This window comes from Anabrus simplex, chromosome 2 (assembly GCF_040414725.1).
Source record: "Anabrus simplex isolate iqAnaSimp1 chromosome 2, ASM4041472v1, whole genome shotgun sequence".
Classification (NCBI taxonomy): domain Eukaryota; kingdom Metazoa; phylum Arthropoda; class Insecta; order Orthoptera; family Tettigoniidae; genus Anabrus; species Anabrus simplex.
Genome location: NC_090266.1, coordinates 859,447,643 through 859,461,313, shown reverse-complemented (window position 1 = coordinate 859,461,313; position 13,671 = coordinate 859,447,643). Strand labels below are relative to the sequence as shown.

At 39.6% G+C, this 13,671-nt stretch overlaps 1 protein-coding gene across 3 annotated transcripts in view; it reads left to right on the top strand.

Moving 5' to 3' along the window:
• Positions 1-372: 372 nt before the first annotated feature.
• Positions 373-13,671, top strand: part of Dp1 (satellite-binding protein 1 Dp1) — a 344,304-nt gene continuing 331,005 nt past the window's right edge. The window contains exons 1-3 of one of the 3 annotated variants that reach the window (XM_068226305.1): positions 373-431; positions 519-593; positions 875-1,080. In XM_068226305.1, coding sequence (XP_068082406.1) covers positions 916-1,080 — 165 coding nt within the window. In that variant the 5' untranslated portion in view covers positions 373-431; positions 519-593; positions 875-915. Of the gene's footprint in view, positions 436-518; positions 594-874; positions 1,081-13,671 lie in introns of all 3 variants that reach the window. The other 2 variants (XM_067141586.2, XM_068226304.1) reach the window with 2 other exon arrangements.

Below are 13,671 nucleotides of genomic sequence, written 5' to 3'. Positions count from 1 at the left end.
GAGCGGTTATACGCAATCACTTCTTCTGATTCTCCTTTCTCAGAAAATGAAATTCATCCTCCTATTCCTATAGCGGTGGATGTATTCATGTTATTTAAGTGTTATACAGAATAGAAGCCCAGTTTAATTCTACATATAAAATTGTTGTTTGTTTGTTTTTATTTCAATGTTTGTTATCTAAATCCTTCAAATTGTTTACGCTGACTTAAAGACTCATCATCGCGGCTCTATAAGTAATATTGGCCAGCAAAGACGGTCTAATTTGTTTTCTGCATGATTTCTTGTTTTGTGTGTTTGGTATTTCTGATATTAACGGCAAGTTTGACCGATGGGAGTTTTGACTTCAACACAGAGTACTGTACTTTATTGCAGCGAAACGACGCATGCGCCTCTGTTTAGTTTGTACATGGGCAGTCTTGGTTTGCCTGTGTGTGTGTATGTCTTGAATTTCTTGAAATGCGGTGTGTTAGAAAAATATTTATTGAATGTGGTTTTTGATATTGTGGTTGTATTTTTAGGTAGATACCAGGTCAACCTGGATCGAGGGATGCGATTAAGGCTTTTCTAGGACGGATTCACTGGATTACAGTACAGTAAGTGTTTACCACGTCAGTAGGGGTGTTGGGTGACACGTCGACTGCCTTACACAGACCATGTCTTGGTAAATTCTGGATGTAGAATGTACTTATACACGTCCATATTTCCAGGAATTAATAAGTATTCTTGCGTACTTTTAATTAAATTTATGCTTTAGGATTTCACTATAGTATTAGCTGTTTCGGCTAGTAATGCTGACGTTGATAACCTTTACAACCATATGACAAGTGTCATGTTACTTGAAGATGAAATATAATATTATGATAATGGTTTACAGTGTTACTGTAACGACTTGGCGCGAAAAAGGACATCCCCACAATGCAGCAAGCAGTGATGGAAGAGGAAGCCGCTTACGAGCCCCCCACTTACACATACGATGAAGTTTTCCCAGCTTTACCCGAGTCTATTTCGTCTTCGCCTACAGCCAATCAGCTAGGACAATGGAACAACAAAATGAGGATCGGATCCTCTGTGGTGACCCAGGTGGGTATGTCGATGATCTAATGAGTAATAAAGTTGTGATAGATGCAAGCTGATGTTACCTTGAGGAACATGAAGAGTGGATTTGTATTTTTTCCTCTTCGTCATGTAGTGGTGCTGGTGTTAGTTAACTCTTCATTATGAATGTTCTTTCCTACTTAAAGTTTTGTGCTTAATTTATGTAAAATAATATTTTCCAAGAGATTGACTGATGCATATTGTGGCTTACTGGTTTTCCGCTAATGTAGTCTGTCCTTTGGTGTAATCACAAAAGGTCCCTACTACAATTTTGCTTACTGGTATTATATTTTTGGAATTATTCTGCGCTGTCTTGGTAGAAATAGCCTATAGAGGCAGCCCCATCAGATTATAAGATATGTTAGTTTCAATGCTGCTGTTGTTACCTGGAAATTATTCTGGAGGAAAGATGTGTTAGTTATGCCTGCCAGGGACCAGCCCACCTGTCTCTAGAAGTATATTTACTTTTATAAACTAAAGTAAGTGTCCATGCGCCATTATAAATTTCTTCTGCCAAGGATCACAGGCATTGGCCGATATTGAAGATTAAGACGTCATTCCCACCTGTGAAGAGACGGATTTTTTGTTACCAACCAATGTAGAAGAAAAAAACTGAAGAGGTCTGCGAAGTTTGGAAGTGTCTGTATGATAACCTTACACTTTCTCAATTTCTCCTTTAATCTCGGGGCTTACGGCAAGGAATAAAGGTCATATATTACCTTTAACATATTGTTGCAAATCCAGGCCAATCTCTGTCATGAGAACAGTGGCTTTATCTATGGCCGCGGCGCATACTGTCCGCCCGGGGTTACATGAACGTATTGGATCCACAAAATTTCACTGTAATATTTGTCCCAAATGGAAGATAATAATTGCTCTTACTTGAATAAAGTGTAAAATCTGCGGTAAATTAAGAAATAGTACAAAATATTTTACTAGTAGAGAATAATATGGATAGGCCTACATACTTTACTACCTTACAACAGTTTTTTCTGCTACTTCGCAGTGCTTCCGTATGTGTTTTGTTTATCCAACACTTTCGTGTATGATGTCTTTGCTCACTGAAGTTGTTTGAATTGATTAGGTGTCATTTTATTCATGTTGCTCATTCGTCTTGTGCCTTAAATCATTCATTAAGTGATGTAATTATTGGTCCAGTGATCATGCTATTTTGCTGTTTGAACTAGTGATGGGACATTCGATTCATTTTACTGAATCGATTCATTTGATTCCGTTCACGTTACTGAATCGATACAGTGATCCGATTCACGGCTCATTGGTCAGCGCTCCTACTGCATCTGTGTAGTATGTGCTGGTAAGACAGCAGCAACAGCATTCAGTGCTCACAGCTGCCATCTGGTCTTCATACTATGAACTCCTTTCTTAGAAAAAATGCTAGTTACTCTAATACACTGACTGACAGAGCAAATGCAACACCAAGAAGGAGTGGTCAGAACTTTATGCCAATTGCAGGGTAGACTGACGTCTCTGAGGTATGCTCATGATGTGAAATGCGCCGCTGTGCTGCGCACGTAGCGAACGATAAATGGGACACGGCGTTGGCGAATGGCCCACTTCGTACCGTGATTTCTCAGCCGACAGTCATTGTAGAATGTGTTGTCGTGTGCCACAGGACACGTGTATAGCTAAGAATGCCAGGCCGCCGTCAACGGAGGCATTTCCAGCAGACAGACGACTTTACGAGGGGTATGGTGATCGGGCTGAGAAGGGCAGGTTGGTCGCTTCGTCAAATCGCAGCCGATACCCATAGGGATGTGTCCGTGGTGCAGCGCCTGTGGCGAAGATGGTTGGCGCAGGGACATGTGGCACGTGCGAGGGGTCCAGGCGCAGCCCGAGTGACGTCAGCACGCGAGGATCGGCGCATCCGCCGCCAAGCGGTGGCAGCCCCGCACGCCACGTCAACCGCCATTCTTCAGCATGTGCAAGACACCCTGGCTGTTCCAATATCGACCAGAACAATTTCCCGTCGATTGGTTGAAGGAGGCCTGCACTCCCGGCGGCCGCTCAGAAGACTACCATTGACTCCACAGCATAGACGTGCATGCCTGGCATGGTGCCGGGCTAGAGCGACTTGGATGAGGGAATGGCGGAACGTCGTGTTCTCCGATGAGTCACGCTTCTGTTCTGTCAGTGATAGTCACCGCAGACGAGTGTGGCGTCGGCGTGGAGAAAGGTCAAATCCGGCAGTAACTGTGGAGCGCCCTATCGCTAGACAACGCGGCATCATGGTTTGGGGCGCTATTGCGTATGATTCCACGTCACCTCTAGTGTGTATTCAAGGCACGTTAAATGCCCACCACCACGTGCAGCATGTGCTGCGGCCGGTGGCACTCCCGTACCTTCAGGGGCTGCCCAATGCTCTGTTTCAGCAGGATAATGCCCGCCCACACACTGCTCGCATCTCCCAACAGGCTCTACGAGGTGTACAGATGCTTCCGTGGCCAGCGTACTCTCCGGATCTCTCACCAGTCGAACGCGTGTGGGATCTCATTGGACGCCGTTTGCAAACTCTGCCCCAGCCTCGTACGGACGACCAACTGTGGCAAATGGTTGACAGAGAATGGAGAACCATCCCTCAGGACACCATCCGCACTCTTATTGACTCTGTACCTCGACGTGTTTCTGCGTGCATCACCGCTCGCGGTGGTCCTACATCCTACTGAGTCGATGCCGTGCGCATTGTGTAACCTGCATATCAGTTTGAAATAAACATCAATTATTCTTCCGTGCCGACTCTGTTTTTTCCCCAACTTTCATTCCTTTCGAACCACTCCTCCTTGGTGTTGCATTTGCTCTGTCAGTCAGTGTACATTGAAGGTTTCGGGTGACGCAGGGTGGGAAAGGTTAGGATTAGGAAGGTAGCAGCCATGACCTGAATTAAGGTACAGTCCCAGCATTTCCTGGTGAGAAAATGGGGAAACTATGGAAAAACCATCTTAACGGCTGCCGACGGGATTCGAACCCACCATCCCCCGAATGCAAGCGCATAGCCACACGATATTAACCGCACGACAACTCGCTCAGTCATTTTTAAAAAAAGTATTTTTCTATCAGCTGAGGATTTTTTTTAATAGTCATATTTTGTATAGGCTACCCGAGATGTACAGTAGCCCGCTGGTTTTCTGATTCAACATACTGTTATTGCGTCCTTCCACATATGATTGAAGTCTTGTGCAACAATGTGACATATGAACTGAGAGAATACTGAGCCGTTCTTCCCAATATAAAACAGGTACTTTTGAGTGGTCATGAGCATGACTCATAGTCATAGGGCAGGCTAGAGTCGAGTTTAATTGTCAAATGTCAACTAAGTTATAATACTAAGATTCATTAAACTAATAAATAGTATAACCTAATAGCCTACCAACTTACTAGCTACTTCAGAATTATGTTGTGACTACCTTTTTAACACTGCAAATAAATCCATCTATTATTTAAACCTCCCTGTAAGAAGAGGACAGTGAATGCAAATGGGTATTATTTTCAAATGAGCTGAGCTCGAGAGTCCATTATAGCATATGATTCTTTCAGTGTAGCATGGCTCACTGTATGTCTCGCTGCAGTGAGGCGATAAGGAGCCGTGTGTATCTTGTGTCTCACTGAGCCGCGCTCGTTCACGATTCTTTCGATGTGCCATGGCTCACTGTATGTCTTGCTGCAGCGGAAGCTCGGCTCTCCGCGTGTCCAGTGAGCCGATAAGGAGCCGTGTGTATCATGTGTCTCACTGAGCCGCGCTCGTTTACGATTCTTTCGATGTGCCGTGATACACTGTCTCGCTGCAGCGGAAGCTTGGCTCCCCGTCAACGTCCAGTGAGTGCGCCACTCAGCACTGTCCGCTGGGAGTAAGCTGAATCATGTGCCGTGAGCTCGCCGTTCCTGTGAATCGATTCACTCGGACACTTGAATGAATCGATACACTGCTTCGAATCATACATTCAGTAGCCAACACTAGTTTGAACTACCTGTGCTAGTCATATGGGCAAATATAATGAGAATTCACAGACATAGCACTCCAATTCGTCAGTGCTAGCCCTGGACCTCAAGAAAGAAACAAAAGATGGCATGAGCAGCAGAATGCAACATAAGGGAGTCTTGCCTACAACCTGTAAGTACATATATATATATTTCTCTAGATATTTACCTGGTAACGACGGTATTTCTTAATTTACCGCAGATTTTACACTTTGGGTAAAAGCATTTATTGTCTTCCATTTGGACAAATCTTATAGCGACATTTCGTGGATCCGGTTCATTAAAATGACCAAATAGTGGCCCCTTGGGGGCATACTTTGAGATGCTTTTTTTCTATCGCCGCGTCGCATTCTGCTTGCACGGCAAGGAAAAAAAAAAAAAGATAGCCATATCAAACCAACAACCACCAGTTGGTAGCAGTGATATTCTATTCACTTCTACTTACCTCAGTGCTACCAGTGGAAACCTAAGTTTTTTTTTTGCAAGTTTCTTTACGTCGCATCAACATAGATAGGTCTCATGGCGACAATGTGACAGGAAAGGGCTAGGAATGGGAAGGAATCGGCTGTGGCCTTAATTAAGACATAGCCCCAGCATTTGCCTGGTGTGAAAATGTGAAACCATGGAAAACCATCTTCAGGGCTGCTGACAGTGGGGTTTGAACCCACTATCTCCCGGATTCTGGATACTGGCTGCACTTAAGCGACTGCAGCTATCGAGCTCAGTAACCTAAGTATTAAACAAAGGACAGTCGCTTCGTGTGCGCCACATAGCGGTACCTCGTGTTACTAACATTGGGGGGCAGGCTCTATAGTTATGTCTACGTACAATAACTTGAGCTCATTCTTTTTTTGAGCGACTATACATCAGTTTCATGTGATCTACTGGCATGTAGTCCAGTTGTTAGCAAACAGCTGTAATCATTTATGAGAGCATTTGTTTCATTTTCACTAAGTTGTTTTGAGAAAGAAATGTTGTGAAAGTCGCTAGAACTTTTTATTTTGAGTCATATTGCTATATTGTTATTGTGCAGGGATTCATAAATGATGACTGAAATTTTATTTCTTGGTTCTGCATAGTTCATTTTAAGAAGTAATATGCGACGACTTCAGGGGTAAATGATGACAACCCACATTTTGTAAGTTATGAGATATAAAGGAATGAAATTCCACAAAATATTTCCTGCTAAAATTTTTAATTTTTGAAACATGTTACTCAGTACAGTGGTACATGCAATCATTTATAACATCCTAGAGAAAAATTGCATACAGAATCAGTATGTTAAACATTGAATGTGCCTATCAATTTCAGGGTTATAATTGTTTACTTGCAATATTCATAAAGCAGTGAACAACTGACAATACAAGAAAACATCTCAGTTTCTGAATGGTCTGAAGGCAAGAAAAATGCTAAATGTAGACTATATAGTTTAATAAAATGAACTAAGTTAGAGAATAAATAATTATGTCATTGCTTTTACGTCCTACTAACTACTTTTACGTTTTTTGGATACACCGAGGTGTTGGAATTTTGTCCCACAATAGTTTTTTAACGTGCTGATAAATCTACTGACAGGAGGCTGACGTATTTAAGCACTTTCATATACCCCTGGACTGAGCCGGGATCGAACACGCCAGTTTGAGCCAGAGCTCTACTGGCTAAGCTACCCAGTCCAATATGTTAATTACTGTACGTTCATTTTAAATTTCACATGATAGTTACCAAATTATTTTTCCAAAATGACAGGTGAACTACTTTTATAAGCTACAGATGAAGTACCTGTACATCAAGTGTAAAAAGTTATAACCCACATAGTCGCCTTAATGACATGCAAAGAGCAGTTATTTCAATAAAATTTCAGTATGTTGACAACAGTTATTGTGTACTTATGATTTGACTAGCTGTTACCCGCGGCTTCGCTCGCAAGGATTTCGTAATCTGATCAATGTAATCATTCCTCAGTACAGCATTAAGACATTATCTGAAAATACCTAAAGTATAAAACTCTCCAAAAAATTGAGTTTCATTTACCTGAGAAACTTTTTGTAAAACACATTCGTGTTACTGTCTTTTCGGGCTAAGATGACCAGGCTGCTGGCAGAGCTTTCTCTGGAACATGCAACATAGAACTGTACCTGTGAGGAACAGTCAAGTCGCAGAATAAAAACAAAAAACCCTCCAAAAAAAGAGTTACTTTATTTTTAATGTAGATTCCATATACCTATTTCCGAGTCTGGAACATCTTCAGTTTTTGAGATATAAGTATCCCCATAAAAAGAATTCAACCCCTTTATCATTCCTTCTGCCACCCCCCCCCCCCCCCTCTGCCACATAAGTAGATTTTCTGAAAACAAAAAAAGTACATGTTCGTTTATTTTTAAAGGCGATTTCAAATACCAATTTTCAAGTCTCTAACATCTTCATAAAGGGGCAGAGAAAAATCCAGGATGCTCTAATTTACGTATTCAAATGACCCAAACTACATTTAAATGGCCTTGGTAACAATTAAATGAGGACACAATCGTAACATAAGATCTTTTAGTATCGGTCATTAGGACCGTATTCTGAAGTGCTTGACCCTCCAGCAAAAATAAAATTTTGAAATCACAAGATAATTTTAGAGCTGGTCTCAGACAAGTACATTCCCATTAGTAAACTTGTCAAATATCGTAATTATGAATGCATTAGTAAACCCTAAATACCTATTACTCTCCCACCAAAACTGGGAATAAATTTATACAAGAATAATATCTTGTTATAAATAATTGAGTTTCATTTATAACAAGAATAATAATTGAAGCTATTTGATTGGTTAATGCCTACCTACTATTAACACCACAAGAACAAGATACAGGAACATAATACACTTCAATCAAAGAAGCAAATCCTTGGCTGTGGAACTGCGAACCCTGAACCATTATGTTGGCAAGGCAAAACTTGCTCACAAAACACGCACACTATCACAAAATAATATACAACACAAAAATAATGGAACCTAAACAAAATCAAAACACTGGCTGGGTGTACGTCTTTGTCCAGGTCAAAGAAACCCGGGTGACTTCACCTTGGTTTGCCGGGGATTCGAACCATTCATCTTCTGCTGTAATGGTTGGTCTCTGAAAATGAAACCCTAAATACTTTATGTAAGAAATGGATTCCTGTCATGTACCACTCAATTAATTTCCTGGCCTTACAGCCGAACTATTCCCTGATATTAAGTCTTTAAAAGAGATTAAGATTCCTCTTGTGAATAACTTCCGAGCGACACATTTTAGCTTCCCTCGCCTGTCCTTTCCATTGAGGACCATTCATTACAGCCGTGGCTGAACATAAACAAGCGGTTACACCCTCTAAGCACTGGCCCCGTTTCACCACCCAAAAGACCCTTTTAAGAAAATAAACTCTACCTAAAGTCCTCATATGATATAACATTTCATTCTATTGAGAACATTGTCTTAAATCCGAATTCTCACAATCTTCTCATAATCACATCGTTAAAGGGGTGCATCTTGCTACCCATTTCATGCTGACCAAGTGTCAAAAATATAGTTCTGGTTTCATAACCCAGGCACATGCAAGAGAATTAAATCTTTTAAACCAAAAAGAAAAAAATCCTTTCATTATAAAAGAAATGACTTCTCTAAATTCAGGGGACGAAGAGGAAATGAAAATAAAATGTACTTCCTTATGGAAGATGCTGATCTAAATGGTGGACCTTTGTTCGAATCCCGGCAACGTCGTACACCACACAGCACATCTGCAATCGCATACCCTATGCTACAAACTCCTATCAGTTACATTGCAAAACTGAGTGCATTCCTGATCCAATCTACAGGCTTAAAGTCATGCATTAATGAAACTCTATATAGGCCTATATGCAATTACTTTGCCATTTTCCCCAACACATTTTTTTAACTAATGCATTCTCAAAATACATTTAAAAAACTCCTAATCTGGAACTTTCCATCTAGTATGTTCCCATATTTGAACTTCACTATGAATGTGATCTGATAATTTAAAATGTAAGAATCACAAAGATCCCAATTTCGATTTCTACTAAATTGAACTAAATTTACTTACACATCACTTCCTATGCTATTGTCCCATAGTAGGATAAATATTACATCCTATTCTAATAATGAATTATTTACAAGCTGTGAATTCACAACTACTTACTAATTAGTCTACTCATCTGATTACTGCGTTGTGCTTTCCATCTGAGCCTCGGGAAGGCGCATGCTGAGAAACCTTTAAACTCCATCTCAACTGTGATTGTCCATGGAATATCAAGGACCCAGAGCTGAGTTGCCATCTGTTGATCCATGGTTCAAACCTGGTTCTCTACAGGTGAAGGCTGTTGCATCAATTAGAAACACGTTCCAGTAGCTTCACACCACTACCGCACAGTGATATAATAACTCATGTCCCGCACTGAATTTATGTATGGTTATATATTTTGGCGTGGTTTTACTGTTTGAAAAGAAACTACTGATTTATTTGTCTTTCAATAGTTAGCCCACATTAAATTTCCCTTCTTTTATGGGGTCAGCACTGTTTCCACCACTTGCAGCACTCAGACTGAGAATAATATTCCCATCTCTACATGTCTAAGGAAATTTACATAATTCGGATGCTATCACACAAATACAGAACGTTGCAAACTGTTTCTAATAATTTTATGTTGTCAAGCACAGTATTTCTGTATATTGTTTCCATTTATCACCATACAAAGAAACAAACTTTTTCCAGAATGCGCACTTCAATTTATAAATACTGGTTTACGTGTACTTATTATTACCCGGCTACAGCTGGATAAAGGGAAATGATGATGATGATGATGATTATTATTATTATTATTATTATTATTATTATTATTATTATTATTATTATTATTATTATTATTATTATTGACTGTGTGGGTGTTGTAGAATGTTTGAGCGTTGATGGTGATTGTTTTAAGCACGATGTTAAGTTTCTTAAAAATGTTGGTGGTTTGTCATCTCATTATGACTATATGAACATAACTTATTTTTTCTTCTCTTTGGATTTTTTAATTAAAGTGTTAATTGATTATTTTGTTGATCTTGTTCACACATTCCCTATTGTAGCCATTATTCACAGCGATAAAGTGTATTCGATTGATTTCTTTCTTATAATCTTCGTCTGAAAGGGGGGTATTCACGGCTGTATGAATCGTGCTGTCTGTAGCCGTTCCTTTTTGTGTGTACCTGGGTGTAGAGAATCCTAAAAATTATCATTCTTGTTCTGTATCAACGATTTTGTGTTGTCACTTCAGAGTTGAAGAAAAAAATCAAGAGATAGTCTTCGTCTTGCTCTTTCTTGTCCTTCCACATTTTTCGCTACTCGAATATAATAGAGTAAGAGGTTGGTTTCCTCACCCTTCAGCAAAGAAACTGTTCTTATCAAGGACAATCTAACGGTATCCATATTGCAATTAGTGCTGTTAATACCAACATACAGGGTTTTAAGATTTAACTGCTTTCATTGCTTTTAAATAATTAGAAAAGCATAAAATACTTGTTATGTGCTACTAAGGTAAGAGAGTTCATAGTTGTTTAGCAGGAGCAAGGGGTGCACGTGGTTCATGAGTTACGGAAGTGAAATAAATTCAAAACAAACCCTATGGACTACAGTCTTGACGGGCTTTGGCCTACCAAGCGACCGCTGCTCAGCCCAAAGAACTGCAAATTATGAGGTGACGCATGGTCAGTGCAACGAATCCTCATGTCTGTTATTCTTAGTTTCCTAGACCGGAGTTGCCACCTCACCGTCGGATAGCTACTCAATTGTAATCACGTAGGCTAAATGGACCACGAACCAACCCTCAGGTACAGGTAAAAAATTCTTGACCTGGCCGGGAAACAAACTCGGGGCCTCTGGGTGAAAGGAAGGCACGCTACCCGTAGGCAGCGTGGCTGACTAGTGCAATGGATAAAATAACTAATTATCTTGTAGCCGTGCGCAATAACAGAAAGCATGACTGATTCTTTTGAAGTATCTCCTGAACCTCTGATTAGTAAATCAAATGAATATGAAGAAATCATTGCAAGTACCGATGGAATTCAGAAAAATTACTTCTTCCAGAGAAACGAGTGGTTTTATGCAAAAAATAAAATGCTAGGTTGTAAAGTGTGCCAAGATTTTAAAAGTTAAGAGCACTAAACCAGACAGAAGTGAACATTTTTTCAGAATGGGGCCAGTAGTGAAATCAGTACCTTTGGAATGAAAGAAGACGGTACATGTGGAGATATGAAGAGAGTGTGAGATTCGTTTACGAACAAATTCGGGCGACCTTTTTGCGTAGAAAAACACTGCATGTGTGCGCACGTGCGTGTGCATGTGTGGCTTTACTCCAGAAATAATGTTTATGTAATAAATAATAAATGGTGTCAGTGTTCTCCCCAGAAATTTTTGTCAGCTGGGTGGCAGGAATAAGTAGCTGGGTGGGGGAATACTACTTCAAATATGAGTGATGAAATTTCAATCTGTTCACCTTAGGTGTTAACAATAATATCAGTGAGGTAAACATTAACTGCAAAATTGTACTATTTCACTGTTATCATGAACAAGACAAAATAAGATATTCCTTTTTCTACCAATTACAAAATTGAAATTTACTTTTAGCATGACGCTTTATAGGCTTATATTGATTTTTATTTTCTTCTTTGAGGCGCAGTATTCTGCATCTCATACGTAATTGAATTCTGTAGAGTCTGGTCGCTCTAGTGAAATCGCCATGAAATTGAGTGCGGTCTGCTTCATACGTTTCTTCAAACAGGTTTTAACTCTCTTCAGAGCCGAAAATCCCCTTTCACATTCAGATGTGCTCACAGATATGGACTGTCCAAAAGCAGCTAGTCTTGCTAAATTTGGAAAAGATTCCTCAAACTTGCATGTTGTTGCAAACTTCTTTATTTGTTTAGGCCTTATCCTGATGGACTCTCCTTGGAACATTTTTGATGCAACAGACCATTCCAGTTTAGCGCTATTGTGATTTATGACCGGAGGGCTTCCCATTTAAAGCAGAAATCAAAAAGCAACTCAGAATCTTCATTCTGATCTTGACTTTTTGCATTAAACCCTCTTGAAAAGCAGGAAATGATGTGCATATCTGGAAATCCGTGTTCTAGATATTGGATAACAGCATCTATGTACTTGTCATAAATTGTTGTCTGGAAAGTCACAACATCGTCATCTGAATAAGTAATGTGGAAATCTGACCATTCACCTGCAAGATGGTAATTGAGGCTTTGAAAATGATTTCCTGGAGTCTTTCAGTTGTAAGATGCTGAGTATTGTGGCTTCTAAGATAGGCTCAATTTCTGTCAAGTCAGTATCTTCCATTTGCCAAGCTCTAGACAATGTGCACAGAAGAGGTAAGATACCTGAAAGCAACATATTTGCTGCTAAGAAATTGTATGTCTTCATGCACTTGCTTAAGCCTTCAGCTGTAATTTCATTCCTTGCAGTGGCCTCTCTTTCAAGTTTAGCAACAACACTCACCATAGATCTTAGAGACTGTAGAGCAAAGTCGTGAGACAACCATTTAGTATCACTGGCCATTTTTAGTTTAATTTATGGCTGTCCATTATATTCTGGATTTCAGTTAAACCAGCCATCCTGACTGAGGAATTTTGAAAAAAGAAAAAGATTCGTCATAAAATATAATTAAACGTTAAATAAGGCACTTCAGCTGCTGCCTGAGCACTAGCAAGTGCCAGTCTGTGGTTAATGCAGTGACAGTTTACCATGATTCCATTCGTTTCTTTTTAGCAGTGTTGCAACTCCCTTTTGCTTACCAATCATGACAGCTGGCCCGTCAGATCCTAGATCTACCAAATTACAAGTTATTAACCCTAAATTTTCAAGGGTTTCAGTTAGTTTTTCAAGGGTTTCAATTAGTTTAATTGTTATGGCCTCAGTTTTACCATCAATGATGTTGAAGGTTGACATAAACTAAAATTAAGCTATTTTCAAGTTGGTTGACATATTTTGTGTACACAATAAGTTGCTTCAGTAAGGTAATATCTAGTTTCATCATTCATAATACTGAAATGATCTGCTGAATGTAAGCTCTTTAATACTGTATTTCACATCTAATTTCTGAAGCCATAACAAGTAACTCCTGCATTATTATTTCTGAAGTATAATTAGCATTGTCACCACTATTAAGATGCTCTAAGTATGTACAACACATAGCCTCGCAGTGTTTGAGCTTTTTTCTGTTTAATGTAATGTGTGGGAGGATGCCGGTTCCAAGCATCACATTGGGATGCATGACTTATTAATGCTGCTGCAACAGAATCCTCTCCAGTTCTTCCGTAAATATATTTCTATATTGAGAGAATGTAGTTAGAATTTTGTGTTTTAGAACGCTACTAATTTATCACAATCACTATCCTGTTTTAATAATGGTCTCTAACGATCCTGGCCAATATTATACGGTATATTTCTTCCATTTGTATTGCATGGAATTTGTTATAATCGTTATTAATTCAAGTATTAACGGAGAATTTTGAACTTCTAGTGTTCTACTGCTCGTTCATAATTTTTAAAATTATT